At 41.6% G+C, this 18,854-nt stretch overlaps 1 protein-coding gene across 1 annotated transcript in view; it reads left to right on the top strand.

The window, feature by feature from the left end:
- Window positions 1-8,469, top strand: part of CNTN1 (contactin 1) — a 259,953-nt gene extending 251,484 nt beyond the window's left edge. The window contains exon 24 of the mRNA XM_054188409.1: window positions 5,962-8,469. Coding sequence (XP_054044384.1) covers window positions 5,962-6,041 — 80 coding nt within the window. The 3' untranslated portion in view covers window positions 6,042-8,469. The remainder of the gene's footprint in view (window positions 1-5,961) is intronic.
- Window positions 8,470-18,854: the final 10,385 nt, after the last annotated feature.

Here is an 18,854-nt window from a genome sequence, read left to right as displayed (position 1 = left end):
GCAGATGGACAGCAAACCTTAACATAGCACAAAGCATGGGCAGATGCACAGACAGCATGATTTCCATCCATTACATCTACTCTGCTGCAAAACAGTAATTCACAGGGTTGTGAATTACTCCATAGCACCTTTCTTGAAAGGTTTATGGCACAGGCAAGAGGAAAATTTCCTCGTGCCCAAACAAAGGTATTCCTAGACAAGGGAAAGTTGGACCCATGACTTCGCAATGATGCCAATGATGCAAGATAAGCATATTGTAATTAGTTCAGTTATTTTCCATTTACCATGAATAGGGATGGCAGAATTTAAATCACGTCAGCTGATACTACCTATTTCTTTTCCAGTAGTCTTTCATGACGACAGTATTTCCAGCTGGAACAAGTGAAATTTCTTTTCAAAAGCCAGTTGACATAGCTGCAAACCCACCCACTTCTTTTATGCAATTTAGTTTGACCTGAAGAAATTAACATTTCTTCCCTTCCTGCTTTTCTCTCCTACCTGGGTAAAAATTAAAACACTCAAGAGAATAGATATTAACAAACTTGATAGATACTAAAGAAATTAACAAACAGAGCAGGCAAAAATACCTTCTTTTTTTTTCAGGTGGCTCAATTTTTTCCCAGAGAAGTGGATGAGCTTAGTTAGAAGCAAGGAGAAACAGAATATGAGAAGGCTTTGCATTAGTAAAAAGTAGAAATATAAAAACAGACAGCCCTGATGGAAGATGAGTCTTGGGTCCTCAACCAAAAGGAGAATATTATTTACAGGAAAATGGGTAGGAGTTTGGCCATTCTTTCAGAGAAAAGAAATCCATTTTGCAAAACAGACACAAAGGCAGGCTCATTTCTTAACAAGTTACAAAGTTTATGTTACAAACTTAAATCTGTTATGAATCATGTAAAATACCAGTCCTGGTAAGAAAGATTTCTCTTTTCCTTAGTCTTACTCAATGTATGATAACTTTTGTCATGAAAAATGTGTTGCAGCGGCTGTATCATTCATGTAAACCAGTCTGCATCTACCTGAACAATTTGTGGTGCGCAAGAGGAGTGCATCTGTAGAGAGAAACAGCAGCACTGAGGATCCAGCTCCACGCTGTGTGCTCATGTCGGGTTTTACTTTGCAGTAGCTCTAATCCAGCCCTGCACGGGGTATCCGAGACAGCTCCAGAGTGTGAAATAAGCCCCAATAAAGGGGACAGCTGAGATACTCACTTGAAAAACACAGTCCTCAAACTAGAACAGTCACCTGGACATCCCCCTTGACGTTCAGTACCTGGAAACTCAGAAAACTGATGTAACTTAATACAAATTAATTCTTGAATAATCTTTCCTGACAACAAAAGCAGAGGAAGAGTTTTGCCACAACAGGATCAGCTCATGATTAGCCGGGGAATAGCTTGAAGTTTGTGTATGTTGGCAGGGCAAACACTTTCCCACTGAGAAAGAGAAGTTATTCACATATGACAGCTTCACAGATGACCAGTAACTAATTTCCTGGTTCATAGATCTGATGAAGTAAGATTTCTGAACAGGCCTCTAGATTTATTTTTTTTACAATCCAGTATAAAAAGGGACTGATGTTGGGAAAAGGGCCAAAAATGTCATATCTTAAAGATAAGTAACGTTTAAAGAAAATAATGGCGTATTTTTAATAACAAGTTGTTACAAAGGCTTGGGAAATATATCAAAATCAGAATTGTTTTAATGCCTGTTTCATTTAGGCATTAAATTGATTTCATTACTTTTGAATATAATTGGAAGAGTGTTACATACTGTTCGAGATGTCAGTAAAATCCAGGATCTCTATTCAGAAGTGTGAACCATTTCATCCTAGACTTCATATGATTGGACAGAATTTAAAGTTCGGCTGGAAAACTGGATTAGTGGGACTGTACCAGGAGTTCCTGTGATATGCAAAGATCTTCCTGAAGGAAAACTCATCCAGCAGTTGTTCTTCTCTTCATTTACTCAGATAAACAACTTGTGAGAAAGTCTGCTGAGAACAGGAGGCAGGGAAAAAAAGTTAACTGAATGCATCCAATACAAATTGTATTCATTTTTAAGCCACATTCTGAGTATATGTTTCTGTAGATAGTTTAGTCTTTTTTTAAAGTCTATTTTTAGGCTTAAAGATATCAACTACAAAAACTACATAGCAGACAGTAACAAGGTCTCTATGGGAATAAAGCAAGATTTCACAACTTCTTTTGCTTGGGGCTGGTGGCAGAAAAATTTAAGGGATGTTTTTCATTGTTTATTTGAAAGAAATAAGGACTCTTGATATGAAGTCAACACATGGTGTATTAGAGTGGTAGGTCGTGTGATACTGATTTGGATTTGGCCTCGAATTTGATGACTGTAGTTTGCAGTTGCATGCACACTGGATATGCAAGGTGCCGGTTGAGAGGAGAGATGACACATTATAACACTGAGGAGAGAATGAATCTTTAGGTGCTAAATATATCCAGCTCATACCCGGCCAGACTTCAGAAGAAGCTTAATAATCCTTCTGTTTTAATTTACATCCACATGTTTATTTGTGTACATTCATTAAGTCTTTATCAGGTGTTTCTCTAGTTTTTAAAGATTGTTAAAGCTGACAGATCACAACTGTATGTTACAGAATTAAATATTGTAGTCTGTACTCAGGCAAAACTTGCATTAATTTCCATTCATGAGCTGCAGGAGTGGACTGGCTGTCATGCACTGCTGACCAGTGTTTCAAGTAAAGTGTGGTTCCTGACGTGTGGGTCGGTAATCTAACAAGAAAAAAGAAGAGATGATCTTTCATGTGCATTTGTCCTCCTAATGTTCTGTTAATGTGCTGTCTAAGGGTAGGATTTGCTTCATTGCGGAGAGCTGTTATAGGTATCTCTGCAACAGTGCCTCCACCTTGTAAGGAACTGCTGTAATGGAGTGAATTACTATTAGTCTTGGAGCCAGCGAGCACATCTCAGGGGGAAGATTTATTATGCCTTTCTCTTTGTAGGATAGTTACATGCAAATAGAAATTTCCTCGTATTTGCTCATCGTTCAACTTCATTTCGCAAACTTTTTTTCATGTTTTCCTTCATTAGAAGAATTCAAACCATGAGTTTTGTTCTGTCTTTCCAACTGCATCATCCTGGTCTGATGAAGGCAGAATACATTTTCCGTGGGTATTCTGAAATACGAAATCCGGACTATTTTTTTCCTGTGGCTGTTATTCATTCATTAAATACCACTACTTTGATATTTAGGGATAAAGACTACAGAAAAGATTAATGTGTCCCATAAATAGCTAAAAAGTACAGATAAATATACCCCTGTACTTTCACAGCTGCCAAAATGTGCAGTTGTTATGTGTGAAAATATATTTGAACATACATTCATGTTCATCTTAAGCATAAAATTCCTCTGGTTATGGATACTTATAAAAGCAATGTTCCAATATTTTCCTTAATTTTATCTTTCACTGAGGTGGTTATACTGCTTCCTATGGAAAAATGTGCTGTTCATAGAAATTGACTTTTTACAGCTGAATTGAGCTGATGAAGAAGGATTGGTAGGTCTCCTGTCTTGGTTTTCCAAGTGCCTTTCAGATCTGCCTTTCTAATAGCACTTAAATTCACTACTGAAGGCCAACTGTAAACACGTCAGGCTTTCTGTTTGCTAAGGGCTTATGGGCCCCTTTTTGTTAAATGATTTGGTAAGTGTCACGGTGTACATACGTGCATATGAACAGCTGTAGGCACATCCTGTCAAGTGGTATAAGCATATTTCTGTTCCTGGTATGGTGAGGGCACACACTCTTCCCACACCTTCTCTAGATAGGTTTTGGCTGAAGGGTGTCTTTAGACCCAGCTCTCTCCAGTGGCACCCATGTACTCTATATATATATATATATATATATATATATATATATACATGGTGGAACATGATTATTCCCACCATACCAATGCTCAGGATTTAGTTGTATTGTAATAAGTCAGCTGTGAGGAAAGAAGACTAAGCACTCTAGTTTAAGATACAGTCCTAGCTGGCTTTCCAAACAACTGCCTGATAACTGCCGTTGTTTGGAGTGGGGTTGTTTAAAGCCAAATGAAGAGAGGAGATCGTGCTATGAACATGGGGAACTGCAGATGAAGGCTCAATTAAATGACTCTGCAAAGAGGAGAAGCTCTGCTCAGTACAAAAATTAAGAATGTATCCGATCATCCTCAGTTAATTCTTGTTTGGGGGACAAAGCTTTCATCTTGGAATTGCAAATAGTACATGTATGGTACATCAGAGGAGATGCTGATCTGAAGGACATCAAACCCACAGTGTGTCGAGACATACTGTGAAAAAAACATTAGAAAAAAATGCCTGCAGTTATGTAGGTAGGAACCACAAATGACTAAATACTATCACCTCCATCTGTCCACAGCTAACTGATGAGCCAGTGAATCTGGAGTTTTCTGATTTGGACTTAGTCCACAAACCTTATAAAAAGTGGTTTTTGTTATCAGTCAGTTTCATTTCCGTCTAGTTTCTTTACTTTCTCCTTGTTATTGTGGTTAGGAAATACTGTAAGAAATACATGCTTGAAGGTAACTAACAGGTGTTTATTTAGCCAAATTCTCACTTCAAACCAGCATTTTTTTCATCCTTACGATCTTGTTTCCCTAACTTAAAATTAATAAAGCACCTTATTAATAGAAGGTTTGAAATGGACACAAAATTAAGAATTAAGCTCTTTATTTATCCTGAAGGATGCAGAAACTTCTCAGGCAGACATGTAAAACGTACAGATCTGTCTTTCTAGGAGCCTGCATGGTGCTGGACCAGATGATGTGATTTACTTGACCTTGCAGAAGGTCTGATGAGAAAATGTGAATGTCCTTTTGGGGACTTTAAATTCTATGAAAGAATGCTTGAAATTTGTCATACTGCGCCTGTTGTTAGGAAAAACAGGGCTGCTTGCTGAAATCTGTGCTGTTTGGTTCGCATGTGACCTTTTCAGTAAGGTTTTTCCTCCTTCGGAAGAACACTTGCTGGAGAGCCATCCAGTGGAACGGTTCCAGCAGCAACTCAGGACTGTCACTGCCAGCTGCAAGCACTTCTGTCCTTAGTCTGTGTTCAACAGCAAGACGAGCAGAAAGCTGGGTCCCACGCTGCCCACCTACACGCTACCATCCTGACCTAGATGAGCCCTCTCTGGGATGAAAGAATAGCTCATTCTCCAGCTCCTTTGGCCCATCTCCAAGACTGACAGCCAGGCACGGTTTGGCTGGGGTTTTTTTCTCATATTGATGCTTTTTAAGAGGACCATGGCAACACAAGCCATTTAACGTCATAGCAATTCTTATGCCTCTTTGCCAGAGCAAGTCAGGTAAAGTTTGCAAGCTGTCAATTAATATTTTTTGTCTTAAAATATTTGTTTAAGAAAGACCCTTGTGACTTTAACAGACATAAATGTGTAAATGCCACACTGCTAGAAGTCAGCCATCTGGACTTTGTAATCTGGCAGGTAAACAAACGGACTAGGCTCTTTGACATCTCTCAGGTTATTGCTGATCATATGAACATTGACATTTCCAAAGGTGTCTCTTTGCTTCTTCACATTTCAAAGACTCCATTAATTTTGTTTTCACATGTTTAAATATTTATTTTGACCTTTTACCTCCCGTTATAACCTCCTGGCTTGTTGGACCGGCCAAATCAAAATACACTGATGTGTTCTGAATGGCCTCGCTGCTTGTATAAACACGCTGCGTAAACAGCTCTTGCAGAACAAAAGAGCGAGTCCTCCTCTGAGCTGTAGCAAGTCTCTGTCCATTTCAGATTATCCATACAGGTAGGGGTTGTGCTGAGATACGCCAGCTGGTTTTCCAGCCTTCCTACCACACGTTCTTGCTCACATCCAGGGTTATTGCCCTCCTCCACGAGTAATGCTGAAGTAAGAGCAACACCCTGTTGTTATCTGTTCGATGCGCAGGTGCCGCTGCTGGAGTACCGACTCTGCTCCTGGTCCTGGTGGTGCCTGCCCTGGGTGTCCTCGCCTGCTCGGGATTCTGAATGTAGCTGGATTTACCTTGTCCTCTGCCTGACACAAAGGACTCCCTTTGAAGATGAGGACCACGATTCTTTTTGATTCCTGGGGCACCATCCTAAGCCAAATAAATTACACTTTAAAATAAATTACCCTACCGATTTCCTACGAACTTTTAAGAGGACTGAGGCATCCAGGAACTCCTTCATGAAGTAAATCAACTTTTGAAAGGCTAAGAAATATTTTTAACTTGTTCCAATATGCCTTATAAAACACTTCTGCTGATCTGTGACAGTTGCATGATTCGGTCCAATGGGGCAAGTTACAGTGTTAAAACCCAATAACATAGGCTGTACAGTGAAAGTAAAATCACCATACGTAGGTGCTTTAACTTGAATAACAAATTGTGAAATATAATAGAGATTGAAATGTTGATTGTACGTGATAAATGTAAGAGTACTACGTCCGTCTGTACTATCCTATATGTTTTGTGTACTGCATATTTTTGAATGGCCCCATCATCATTTATTGGGATTACTGGTTTTTTAGAGAGACAGTCAAAGCAAAAACATTTCATTATTTAGAGCTATATTTCTTGAGGCTATTGGATAGAATTTGAAGGATTTGAAATAAAAGTCAGTGACGAGGAATTTTTTTATTTTAAATATGTTCGGAACACCTGAGAAATGCGTAGGACGCTCAGCTTAAAGGAGCTGTACTTCACTGACACGAGATTCACCATATTCTTTTCTTAAAACGATTCTGTTGAAAAATTCTGTTATGGTCGTTGTTGCTGATTTTAAGAGTGAAATGTCAGCTTTCAGGGAAGCAGCGTAATGTATCGGTTTTGATTTAGTATTATTACCAGTAGTAGTATTATTAAGGTAGCAATGTAACACTTAGGAGTTTGAAAATGGAGTCCATGTTAAAGATCAGCCAAGTGGACCATGAAATGGTAGGAAACGTATGTTATTTTTTAAAGTGAAAAGATTTAAAATATAAAAAAGAAAAGATATACAATAAATGGCAAAAGCAGAGTAGCACAGTAAAAAAAAATTATTATATTTACATTTTTATGCTGCAGATGCCAGGTGTTACCTTCCTGTAGTGAAGGCGTACATTTGGGAGAATTATATGCTTTTTCAAGAACTTGATATTATTCTGATGTTCATAGTGTTGTAAATAAGAGTTTTAAAGTTCTGAGACCGTTTCCCTCTTTGATAGAGTACTGAATGATCCAACTGTGTGTAAGTACATGCAAGTCAGATCCCGACTGTTAGTCGAAGCTAAATGTTTACTATGGCCTTTGCAAAATGGGAACTCTACTAGAGATTGAGAATGTTTTTGTTCTGACTGTGTCTAGAGTGTTTTGGTGTTGGGTTTTTTGTTGGTTTGTTTGGGTTTTTTTTTTTAAGTTGCTAAAGAAATGCACATTCCTTTCATTTCCCATGGTGTGCTGGGAAGTAGTTTGAGTGTGAATGTTGAGGAAACACAGTGATATTGAATCAGCTGGCTCAAGTAATAGTGCAATGTCTGATGCTTCAAGAATTATAAGCTTTGAATCATATTTTATTAGCACAACCTTGCTAGCTACTTAGAAATAGATTTTATCTTTTTAGAACTGATACTGTAGAGGTCCGTGATAATAATATTTACATGAAGCAAGAATAGGTCTATTAATAATTTACACCCACTTCTTTTATTTGTATAATTTTGTACTATATATTTACATGTAAAAGTGTAGAGTCTTCATTAAGAAATATCAATAATACTGGTTTAGTTTAATTTTAACTATTTGTTACAAGATGACAATTTTTTAAATAGGTGAAAGTGATAACTTCCCTATAGAGGAATGTCAAAGTGTCAAACACTACTGAGTTTCATAAATTGTATAATTATTTGAAAGAGAAATGAGCTGTCTTCATATGTGAGAAACTAATACGCTGTAAGCCTTCTGTACAAAAAAAAATGTGGTTTATTGTGTTTCATTTGGTTTGGTTCTTTTGCAGTATGACTCATTTTTATATAATCTACAACCACAACTAAATCTTTTGCCAAATGCATGATTGCCTTTTACTTTTCTAATACATGGTGTAAAAACCAAAACGGTTTAGTTTTTGCATGGAAATGACCTGGGAAGGAAAGCCACTTCTTTTTTTAAATCAGCAACACGGATGAGGTAGGTCTCACATACAGATCAGATAGTGGGAGTTTTTTCTGTTTCACAGAATTGTGTAAATTTGACTGGGACCTTCAGTTTCAAATCGTTGTCGAGAAAAACTAACTAATGTATCATCTGCTTTAAAACGCAAGGTTCTTAATTAAAGTTTATATAGATAGACATATTTGTTGTTTCTTTATATTTCAGGAAACTTGATATTACTATTATTTGATACTGATGAATATTGAACTGTTTTTTTAGTTACTTTTTATCTTCTTTTTTTTTTCAAATGAGTAGAGCAGGACCGTGCTTTGTCCTTTTTATGAATGAAAAGTAAATTACAATTAAATAAATGTATTAATGTTAATCAAAATATAATAACTGTCTTTTGAATTGGAGCTTTCTAATTTCGTAACAGTGATGTGGTCATCTGTGACAGTAAAAGTGTGGATGGATTGAGGTCCTGTGTGTCCCTGCCCAGCCTTCTTGTGAGTTTTGCTGGAGTTAAAGAGCTTTTGCGAGATAAAGGTGGCTCTTTTGATTATAGGTGATACAGATAGAAAGAATTTCCTAATGTCAGTGACAGGGAGTCTCCTGAGACCTCTTCAGAATTGCTGGAAGTGAGAGTTAACCGAGGAGCGTATTTATTTCAGGTAATGTTTTCTATTCCAGTAGATACATTACAAAGAAAGGTGGCTGAAATGGCTAAACTTTGTACTGATTAAATGCTCTGTGTGATCACAATAATTTCAAGAGGTGACATCAAGTTTAACTGGCTGAGATACTGCCTGCCTTTGAGGGGTCACGCTGGGGCCCTAAAATGTGGCATGTAAGAAGCTGGTGAAGCTGATGGTCATATTGCAGAACTTGGTTTCATTCATCTTCAGAGATACCAAATGAGAAGACTCCATGAGAGAATGTGTTCCTCGTGCCCTGCACCTAAAAGACTGTTAAGTCAAGCGGAGCAGGGCTCAGACCTGGGGAGGAGGAGATTGTCACTACTTTGATTAGGTACATTTTGTATTTTTATCTTGGTCTCTGAGAGAAATAAGGTTTGAGTCTCTGTCTGCCAGTTCTCTGCTAATGATTTTGAACTTATCGGGCAGTGGCAGACAAATCCAGCAGCAATCTTACTGAAGAAAATCATAGTAATCTGAGCAGAAGGTAGAGACTTAAATTCGGAATTTGCATCCAAGGCGGCTGCAGCATGGTCACTGGTGTTACCTGTTCTCTTTGGCCTGCCGGATGCCCATCCAGCAAACCCCTGAGAGCCAGGTAGGGCTCGCCTTGTCCTGCCTGGGACGAGCACAGGCTGGGGGGGGAGCTGAGCACGTGGCATTGCAGGAGAGAGAAGTACCAGGGGGCAGCTGAGATCATTGCAGTGACAGAGTGAGGCGGGGAAGAATGGGGCATAGAGCATAAATCCATAGGAGAAAAGGTTCATTATTTCCACCCTTCAAAGAACAACTTGTTTTTGTTTGTGAGACTTCTTTTGTTTCCAGACTTCAGAGCCTCTAGCTACAGAGGATGATAAAAAATATGCCTTTAAATATTGGATATCTGGCTAAAGACCAGATCTTCCAGTCTTGATCTGCCTCAGCACTGCATTAATCTACACTTCCTATTGGAATTAAAATTAAAATAACAGACATCAGGTAATACCCAAATACATTCCAGTACAGATCTTGAAATAGTTCCAAATGGTATTGTTTGGAGATTTTGTTTATTTAAATACATCACGGAAATGTCTGTCTTTCAGGTTACAACAGTACAATATGGGCTAAGGATATTCCTTGGGCAGCGGTATAAATTTCTGTAGTTTCTAGCACTTGTGTATGCTCCATCCTTGCGCATGTCGTCCAGTGGAATCTTTTCCCAGTGTTAGGACATCGGCACTACGCTGGAACCACCTGCCTTCTGCACAGGTCAGCGAGGTCTTGCAGAGGAGGATTGTCCCTCTCCACTTCTTCCAGAGATGATCCATTTTTCTTTAACTTTTCTACCACTAGGTCCTTTTGTGTTGTCATTTTCACATTCTTCTTATTTCAGAAAACAGAGGAAAGGACAGAAAGCACGAAAGTTCACAGGAATGGGAAATAAAAAATAATATTTACACCTCAAACAGAAGTAGCACTGTCTTTTCTTGTCAGGCTAACATGTTTTTCTTTTACCTAGATGCCAATTAAGCGAGTACTCCAAAGGATGTCTTGGAAAGACACATGAAAAGTGTTTCATTCTCCTTAGTTGATCTTGACTATGGGCTGTTCTCTTGATTAATATGGATGACACTGGAAATTATGCCAATTTTAGTTCCCCCAAACACTTAGAAAACTCGGGATTTAGCAGGTAACTTCCACAGGGAACCCCCAGTCAGCAATGATGAGTGGATTTTACTGGTCTGTATTTAAAGAGTCTAATAGTCTTTTTAAAACCTGATGCCTTTGGCCGTTGGCGTGTTGCCAGCGCCACAAACTAGCTGCTTCACAAAAAGGTATGAAATTGTTTCTTTCTCTCCCAAAGAAGGCAGCAGAAAAGGCACGATGCCTTCTGACTCATAGAGGGATCTCTTTTTAAGGGTTTGAATCTACTTGTTGCCCTCTACTCACAGCAGATCACAGTGTGGCAATACAGCCCTTCTGTGTTTTATTATGAGGCTCGGTCAGCTCTAGGGAGCTGTGCCAGAGCCATACGTCATCTCAGAGAGAAGAGAATCAGACACTGCCCAGCACAAAACGCTGGGTCAGCAAAGCGTCTGGCATAAATGCAGCCGTGCTGCCATGCGGTTAGCTAGTGTTATGTGGGAAAGTGGAATAATTACCCTGGAAAAAAATGTCTGTCACAGGGGCTCTGCAGCCGGCAGGAGGAGGCGTTCGACAGCCTGGCAGCAGAGGTGCCCCTGACGCTGAAGGCTGCTTCCCATCAGGAGGTGCAACCCATGAGTGCTGGGACTGTGCAGGTGCACATCTCCAACTGCAGCCATGCTGTGGGCCCCGGAGTATAACCTGCCCTGGACATCGCTAACGGACACGTGCGGAAAGCAGAAAATTAAAGACCTGCTTGACTTCTCCCTCTTCCTCATCCTACTCCTCCTCATCCAGAACTGGTGATGGTTTTCAGAGGGAACTCTTCTCTGCAACCACATGAAACAGCTGCATTTACAGCAAACTTAATCTCATCCTGCATTAGATGAGTAAATAGGACAGACAAATCACTCCCCTAAATGCACCTGCCCATTGGCTATGTAGGAGGCATAGCTCTAAATGGTAGATGTCTGATGCTGGAGAAGGTAAGTCCCACCCCAGCTGCATTATGACAACATGCAATATCAGCCACTGGTAAAAAGGCAAATCTAAACAGAGAATACAAAGATATTGACTGGGCATTGTCCCCTCTAGATGGCTGTCATGGCGGAGCTACTTACCCATGTCACCTCCATCCTTCAGTGTTTCAGAAGTGTTTTTAGGGCATTGAGATAGTCCAGCGCCAGCCCTTCTGTCGTCCACCGGCTGCTCCAGGCAAATTCAGATCCTTGCTGGTGGTCCAGTGAGCACACGGCTCCAGATGGACATGTGCTGCAGCCAGCAGAGGTGGGTGGCACCAAGGGGTCATTACCTGGCTGCAGGCTGGTGTTTAAGCCTTTGGGAGATACCTGGTTGGTGTGGCACCAGGGCAGAGGAGGGCATGGCAAGTGGGGAAGTTGTCCTCAGAGCGCCAAGCCTCTGGCCAGCCATGGGGATGGTCCCCTGGCCTCAGAAACGATGCCTTCAGCGTAAGACACTGACTTAGCCTCACACCCCGATGGGAGGAGAAAAGCAAATGTTTTCGTGGATTAAGGCCCATGTGATGTGAACAGGGAGTATTTCAGTGCCCGGCAGCCAAGCGGAGCAGGCAGCGCTCCCCTCGATGGAGAGACCTGCAGCGAGCAGCCCTTGGCAGCGCACGGTGCCGGTGGCTGGGAGCCCCCTGCCAGGAACCAGATTAGCTGCACGGTGATGCTTGTTTGTGATTCTCACAGGGAGGAACACATAAAAGCACAAAGTTCCCAGAGGCGCTCAACTCGAGGGATTTATCCTGTCCAGGCAGCTCCCTGTGAGCAGCCGCTCTGCGGCATGGTAGCACTCCTGGGACGCAGCAGATGATTTGCACCGGTAGAGCCAAATGGTGTTTCCATGCTGCTAAAACCTCGTACTATCCACACCAGGGCTGCTGTGTGCAAACCACCCATTAGGCATTGTCCCCGGCTGATGCTTCTCCCAGCACTGGTTTTGAGGTGGCGCAGCCCTGAGCTTGGCAGCGGAGGTGTCTGTGTCCCGGGGCTGGCACTACCGGCTGCATGGGATTTTTTTTTTTCTTTTCCATTCAAAATCTTCAGGATTACCGTAGGCTCTGCAAGAGCTCAGTTGCTGCTACCAACTTGCCTGTGTGTGCGATTCAAAGTGGGATGGGGACGTGCACAGGGCTTTAGGGCAAGGCTGCGTGTGAGGAGGCTTTTGCTGATCCGCCTCTTGAGCCTCGCCATTAAACTGCTATTATTTGTCTTGTGAGTCCGTGTTTAGCCAATAATATTCATGAAATCACACACCATTTCCTCTGACCAGGGGGTTTTTAGCTATAGATGTTGAGACACACGCATCAGTCAAATCTCCTCTATGACGGCACCCTGAAGCAGTTAATTGCTGATCTCAATTTAACTGTATTCTGGCAGGATGCATGGCCTATGGATTGACCTGCAGGTCGAAGAGCTGTCGAAAATCAGCCAGTTCTCCACAAAGCTTTTCTGTGCCTGCCCCGTCAGAGCACCGCAGTACCACTGCAAGCCTCCGAAACGTGTGCCGAGGCCAAGATGGTGTCTCTTCTGCCAGCTTCGGTCCCTGATTTCATCTCCAGTAAAAAGTATGTCATGGAGATTTGGAGAGGGTACAGCAAAGGGCTACGAAGATGATTAGGGGATTGGAACGCCTCTCTTATGAAGAAAGGCTGAGGGATTTGGGTCTTTTCAGTCTGGAAAAAAGATGACTGGGGGGGGATCTTATCATTGCTTATGTGCTTAAGTGGCTGACACCCACTTAAAGGGTGGGTGTCGGGAGGATAGAGCCAGGCTCTTTTCAGTGGTGCCCAGTGACAGGACAGGAGGTAATGGGCACAAACTTGAGCATAGGAAGTTCCACCTAAACGTGAGGAGGAACTTCTTTACTTTGAGGGTGGCAGAGCACTGGAACAGGCTGCCCAGAGAGGTGGTGGAGTCTCCGTCTCTGGAGACATTCAAAACCCACCTGGATGCGTTCCTGTGCAACCTGCTCTAGGTGACCCTGCTCTGGCAGGGGGTTGGACTAGATGATCTCCAGAGGTCTCTTCCAACCCCTACCATTCTCTGATTCTGTGAACAACACAAAAGGGTCTATAGGGGGTGGGTGTATTTATATACGTGAGCCTTGTACAAGTAGGTTATAGCATGTCCTGGGATTGTAACAGAATCTGACAAAAAATAATACCTTAAGAAAAAAAAAAAAACAAAACCAAAAAACAACACAGATGAGCTCTGTAGTTTTTGTGGCAGCTTTTATATAGACAGTTTGTGCTCCCAGAGCCAAGAAAGAACACGCAGAATGACTCCACTGGGTTCTGCTCAGCAGAGTTTTCTATCATTAACCTAAAGCACTGACTTTTCTGTGATGTAGCAGACGTTGATGATTTAGACAGCGTTACAGGAGAAAAGACTGTTTAAACAAGGGAGGAATCAATAATTCAGACTCTCAAGACTGGGACAAACATGTGTTAATAGAAATGACCTAGAAAAATAGCATAAATTTTCCTGTTAGCAATTGTGTGTTGTTATATAGCACAATAACCCACTCCTTTGGGGTTTATTTATTCCAAGATGTAGGAAAACAGGATTTTTTAATATAGAAACAGCGTAACCACTGACTTGGTCTTTTTTTAATCAGTACTGAGCAAGCTAGAAGCTTTCACTCTGTCAGGAACACAGGGTCACAAAGGTCATGAACTTTGTTAACACAGTTTATTTCCCTACCTCGCTTCTTCCAGAATATCCTTGCTGCGATGTGATAACCTGATGGCTTCTGTCCAGTGCTCTCCCTGTGCTCAGCCCTCCAGCAAACATAAACTAAAATGGGTATTTCCACCAACAAAAATAGTTAGCCTCTTTTCTTTTTCTTTTTCTTTTTCTTTTTCTTTTTCTTTTTCTTTTTCTTTTTCTTTTTCTTTTTCTTTTTCTTTTTCTTTTTCTTTTTCTTTTTCTTTTTCTTTTTCTTTTTCTTTTTCTTTTTCTTTCCTTCCTTCCTTCCTTCCTTCTCTCTCTTTTTCTTCGTCTCTTCTCAAAAGAAAAACAGAACTAGGAACTTGAACACTGGTAATATAAATTGTCAGCAGAGAGTATCATCCCTGGTCAACCTCTGAAGCAAAGCAAAGTCCCTTAAGGACTAGCCACGTATTCAAGAGATTTTGCAAGCACTCAATTTCCCAGACAGTTCTGATGCAAGGAAGAGGTAAAACCAGCTTCTTCCAAAAGCTCTGAATCAGATTTGGAGGATCAAGGATATATTCTAATGACTTAAAGAGACTTGGCATCAGTCATGGATGTCTTAAAGGATTTGAAGCCATGTGCTCTGACAGTTAAGCAAAAATGTGTGTGTGTTGTGTTACCTGGTGATTAACACACAATTGCTTATCTAATTTCATAATGTAACTGTTAGATTTTGGGATGCCAGGATTTATTCCAATAAACAGCGTAGCAGAATGGGGGGAAAAATACATAAATTCGGCTTTACGTTGGATGACAGGATATTTTCATCGACGAAGGATTTACTCGCCATAACCAACTTTGCTCCACCCCAACTCGGGTACCTCCATTACCAACGGTACATATGGGAAGCCAGCCAGGCGGCCTTCGATGAGCCGTTCAGCCCTGAGACAGGAGGATCTGCAGCCCTGAGACACCTCTGCTCGTGACGAGCAGAGCTCACCGAGGAGAGCTGCACTCATTACTGAAGCTCGGTTGGATCTTCCTGGATGGCTGGTTACCTCCAAAGAATATAAAGGGAGACCGAGGGAGACTAGCTGCCTAAAAACAGCAGCCAACATATAGTTTTCTGCAGCAAGATCTTGAAATGCTGGAAAACTTGATCACCAATGAAATACTTGAGCCTTATTACACCACAAGTAAAATCCTGTGGGATTTCTCCTCAAGAGAAATTGAATTTGTACCACCCTAGCACAGATGAAACTCAGGGCAACTGAAATGAAGGAGTTAGTACTGTGAAATATGCCACCGGAGAAAAAAACAGAAGTAAAAGGATTATTTCTAATGATATCATTAAAATCAAAGTGTTGTTGACAGTATTAGCTTCTCAGGAATTAATGAACTAGAACCTACTGTGAGAATAATTGCATGTAAACTACAATAATATTGATGTTATGCCAGAAGCCGTGATGTCTGTCGAGAATTAATTTACAAAATCAAAACTCAAAGGAAGTCAACTCCATTTATGACCTTTAAAAATGCAAGTAAACACAGGATGCAAAAAAATCTCATGAGAAAGCACACTTGTAAAACTGCAATGTAAAACCTTGCATCTAGAAGATCCTTTTCTAAAAATCACAAATATATGATCACTATTTGAAGCATTTCCCTTTTCATGTTTATTTCTAGAAAGTGGCAGTGTGGTTTCTGATTTCCATATTCCTGGTCTACTAACTATTAATTTTTCATCGGGCTAGTGTTCTCTGCTGATTTCTTGTGATAAATATGAAAAAAAAAAAAAAAGCTATATCCTTTTGCAGCTCTTCATCCCATAAATAGATTCTCCGTGAACACATCAACAAAGGAGAGACAGAAGGAGCCAGGGGAGCCCCTGCCCCAGCGACGCTGCAGCAGGGCTGGTCTCCAGCTCCCCACAGCCCTGCCCGGCCACGGGCCCTGCTGAGCTGGGACCACCTGCAGGTCCACATCCCGTCCCTGTCCCATCCCCATCCCCAAGGAGGTGCCTGATGCCCGGGGCTGGGGCTGCCCCCAGCTGCCCTGCTCGCTGCGTGCCCCGTGGGTTGCCATGCTCTGCCTGCCATTGCCAGTGGTATCTCCTATATCAGTGCCAGAAACTAGTCAAGGTATTCAAGCACCTACCGTGGCAAAGCAGCTGAATTTGGCAGATTCGCCATAGACACCCTTAAAAATCCATGGGGTTCTGAAGTCAAGTAAAACGTACATGGAGTAGTAGCATTCTTGTGCCTCATGTCTAACAGTGACACAGCCTGGCGGATTGAGAGTGGAGCCGTGAAAATAAGACCTGTCTGACTCATTGGTAATTGGGCTGTTTTTCTGTAGTTTTTTGGTTGGGTGTTTTTGCTTTTGGTTTGTTTGGTTTTTTATCATTTATGGATTCGATCGGGCAGGAGGCTTTGAAAGAGCAACAGGTGGGGAAGAAGAGCGTTTCTCAAGATAGCCATCTCTCAGCAAATTCTGCAGCCCCATCCAGCAAACGTGCTAGATCTATTTCCTTTGAAGGTTTCACCTCTTTTCTTGAGCCAATCTCTACTGGGAGGCATCAAAGGAGAAAAGGTAGACGGAGACCTTCCCAGTCCAGAAAGGACTTTTCTTTGCAGTGGGACACAGCAGATCCAGGGATCTCCTGGGGATGTCAAGCCGGGAGTAGCCTGGTACCCCTGCCCAGAGCTTGGGGGGAGAGCAGGCAGACAGGATCACTGTGCTAAATCTCGACACATGTGCAGCTGCTCTTGTGATCACAGACAAAGAAAAAAGATCTCCAGTACATTATGTCTGCGAACATCATGTCTGCAAACATCATGTCTGCTGCATGTTTACAGATGGTGAAGCTAGGAACCGCACGAGAGCAGAATAAGAAGTACTTCTGAAAGCTTTTATTCCCTCGTGCATCAAAACTAGTAAAAAGTGATATGAAGATTGCAGAGCTCCAAAAAGTGAGCATAAAGCAGGCCTTAGTCTAGAGTGAGTGGATTCAGTGAGAGGGCATGTCCGAGCCTCATGGATTCACTGGGGAGCAGCAAGGATGGAATAGGTCAGGGAGCAGAGGACTTTAAATGAAAAAGCCCAAATCATTCATAGGTCTTGGATACAGTTTGTAAACATTATGAGAAATGACCGAATACAGGCTGTCACTGTTGGTACCAACAGCTATCAGAGAATGCCTCTTTCTCAGAGGGCTGCGAGGTTTGGGTCTGAGCTCTGCTCCACGAAGATGGGGCCAATGCTGGGTGGCTGTGCAGTCTCTTCAGCCAGCCTGTGCTAAACAACAGTGTTGTTAGCCATGTGCCACTGCTCACGGGGGCAGTAATTGTGATTAAGCGGCTACGCGGGATATTTTGTTGACCAGTGACTGGATTGTCTATGGTGGGCACTCTGACCCTCTTCCCCAGTATCTAGTCTCTTGTCTCAGGCTTCTGATCCTGATCTCCTATGAGACACACCGATAGGTCCTCTAGGTTATTTGTGTGTCCAGGCTGCTGAAAGAACTGTGTAAAAGGGTTAAGCAGTAGCTATATCAAATATGTAATCACCCAGCTTCTCTGGGGTAGAACTGCAAGCAGAATCTAGATAATGTACACTTGATGAAGGGCACATGAAAAAGCATTATGTGGATTTGTGAAGATACCCATTAAAGCACCCATCTGTTTGGTTTTTACTTCCTTTGGCTCATAACAGGAAGCCTCCATTAATTTCCTTTATAAAGTGTGTGCCCAACAAGAAAATAAAAGTAATTCACATTAAAAAAAAATGAAAACAAGTAATATATGTAGAATGAAGATGTTTGAAAAAAAATCCTTCAATAATGGATGGTAATGTTTCTGTCCATTAAGCATCAAAAGTTAATTTTCTGGAATGGATGTATTAAAATTACCTCTCGTTACAAGCTGATGACTGCCAGATGTTAATAAACTATTCCTAAATGCTTATCATTAGGTATAATAATGACTAAGCTCACAAAGTGTTTTGTGCTAATGTGCCTGTAAACCACAGTGTGGAGAGCAATGGCTCTGTACTCTTTTTAAAACGATAATGTGTGATACAAAACCCAGTCGCTCTCTGTGAGACAATAAGTGGAAAAAAACCCTCACTCCAGCTCAGAGTAGTCTATGAGCTACCATGGGAGCCTTTCCACCACACTTTGTGGTCAGTGTTCCACCTACAGGTAAATTCATTTCTTATTAGGGCTACATCAACTATTAGTCAATGGCCATATGCTAGATCAACTGTCAGAAAGATCAGCCTTTGTAATGGATTGGCTGAAGGGAAAAAGAGTTAAACCACACGTTTTTATATCCTTTTCATCATATTATCCATTGAAAAGCCTCCCCAGAAGGACAACACAAAACCTGATGCTGCCTGGAGGCATTTGTGGCAGGTGCTGACTATAAAGACTGATAACACTGCAGGCTCAAGCTGGGAATATTTCTTCTGGAGGATGCCTACAGCAGAGGCATAGAAGAATTGCTTTCCTCTCTAAAATATTTATTTTCTAAATGATGTACTATTTTTAGGTATCCCCTGTCTTCTTTTGTTTGTTACAGCAATGTCCCAACTTGTGCCCTCCAAGAACTTGCCGAGTAACTTTAAAAGCCACAAAGGAGTTCCTCAGTTTTCATTTTTGCAGCACGGCACTTCTCAGCAACACGGAGGGGTAGG

The sequence above is a fragment of the Rissa tridactyla genome, chromosome 1 (assembly GCF_028500815.1).
Source record: "Rissa tridactyla isolate bRisTri1 chromosome 1, bRisTri1.patW.cur.20221130, whole genome shotgun sequence".
NCBI lineage: Eukaryota > Metazoa > Chordata > Aves > Charadriiformes > Laridae > Rissa > Rissa tridactyla.
This window is presented reverse-complemented; position numbering and strand designations above follow the sequence as displayed.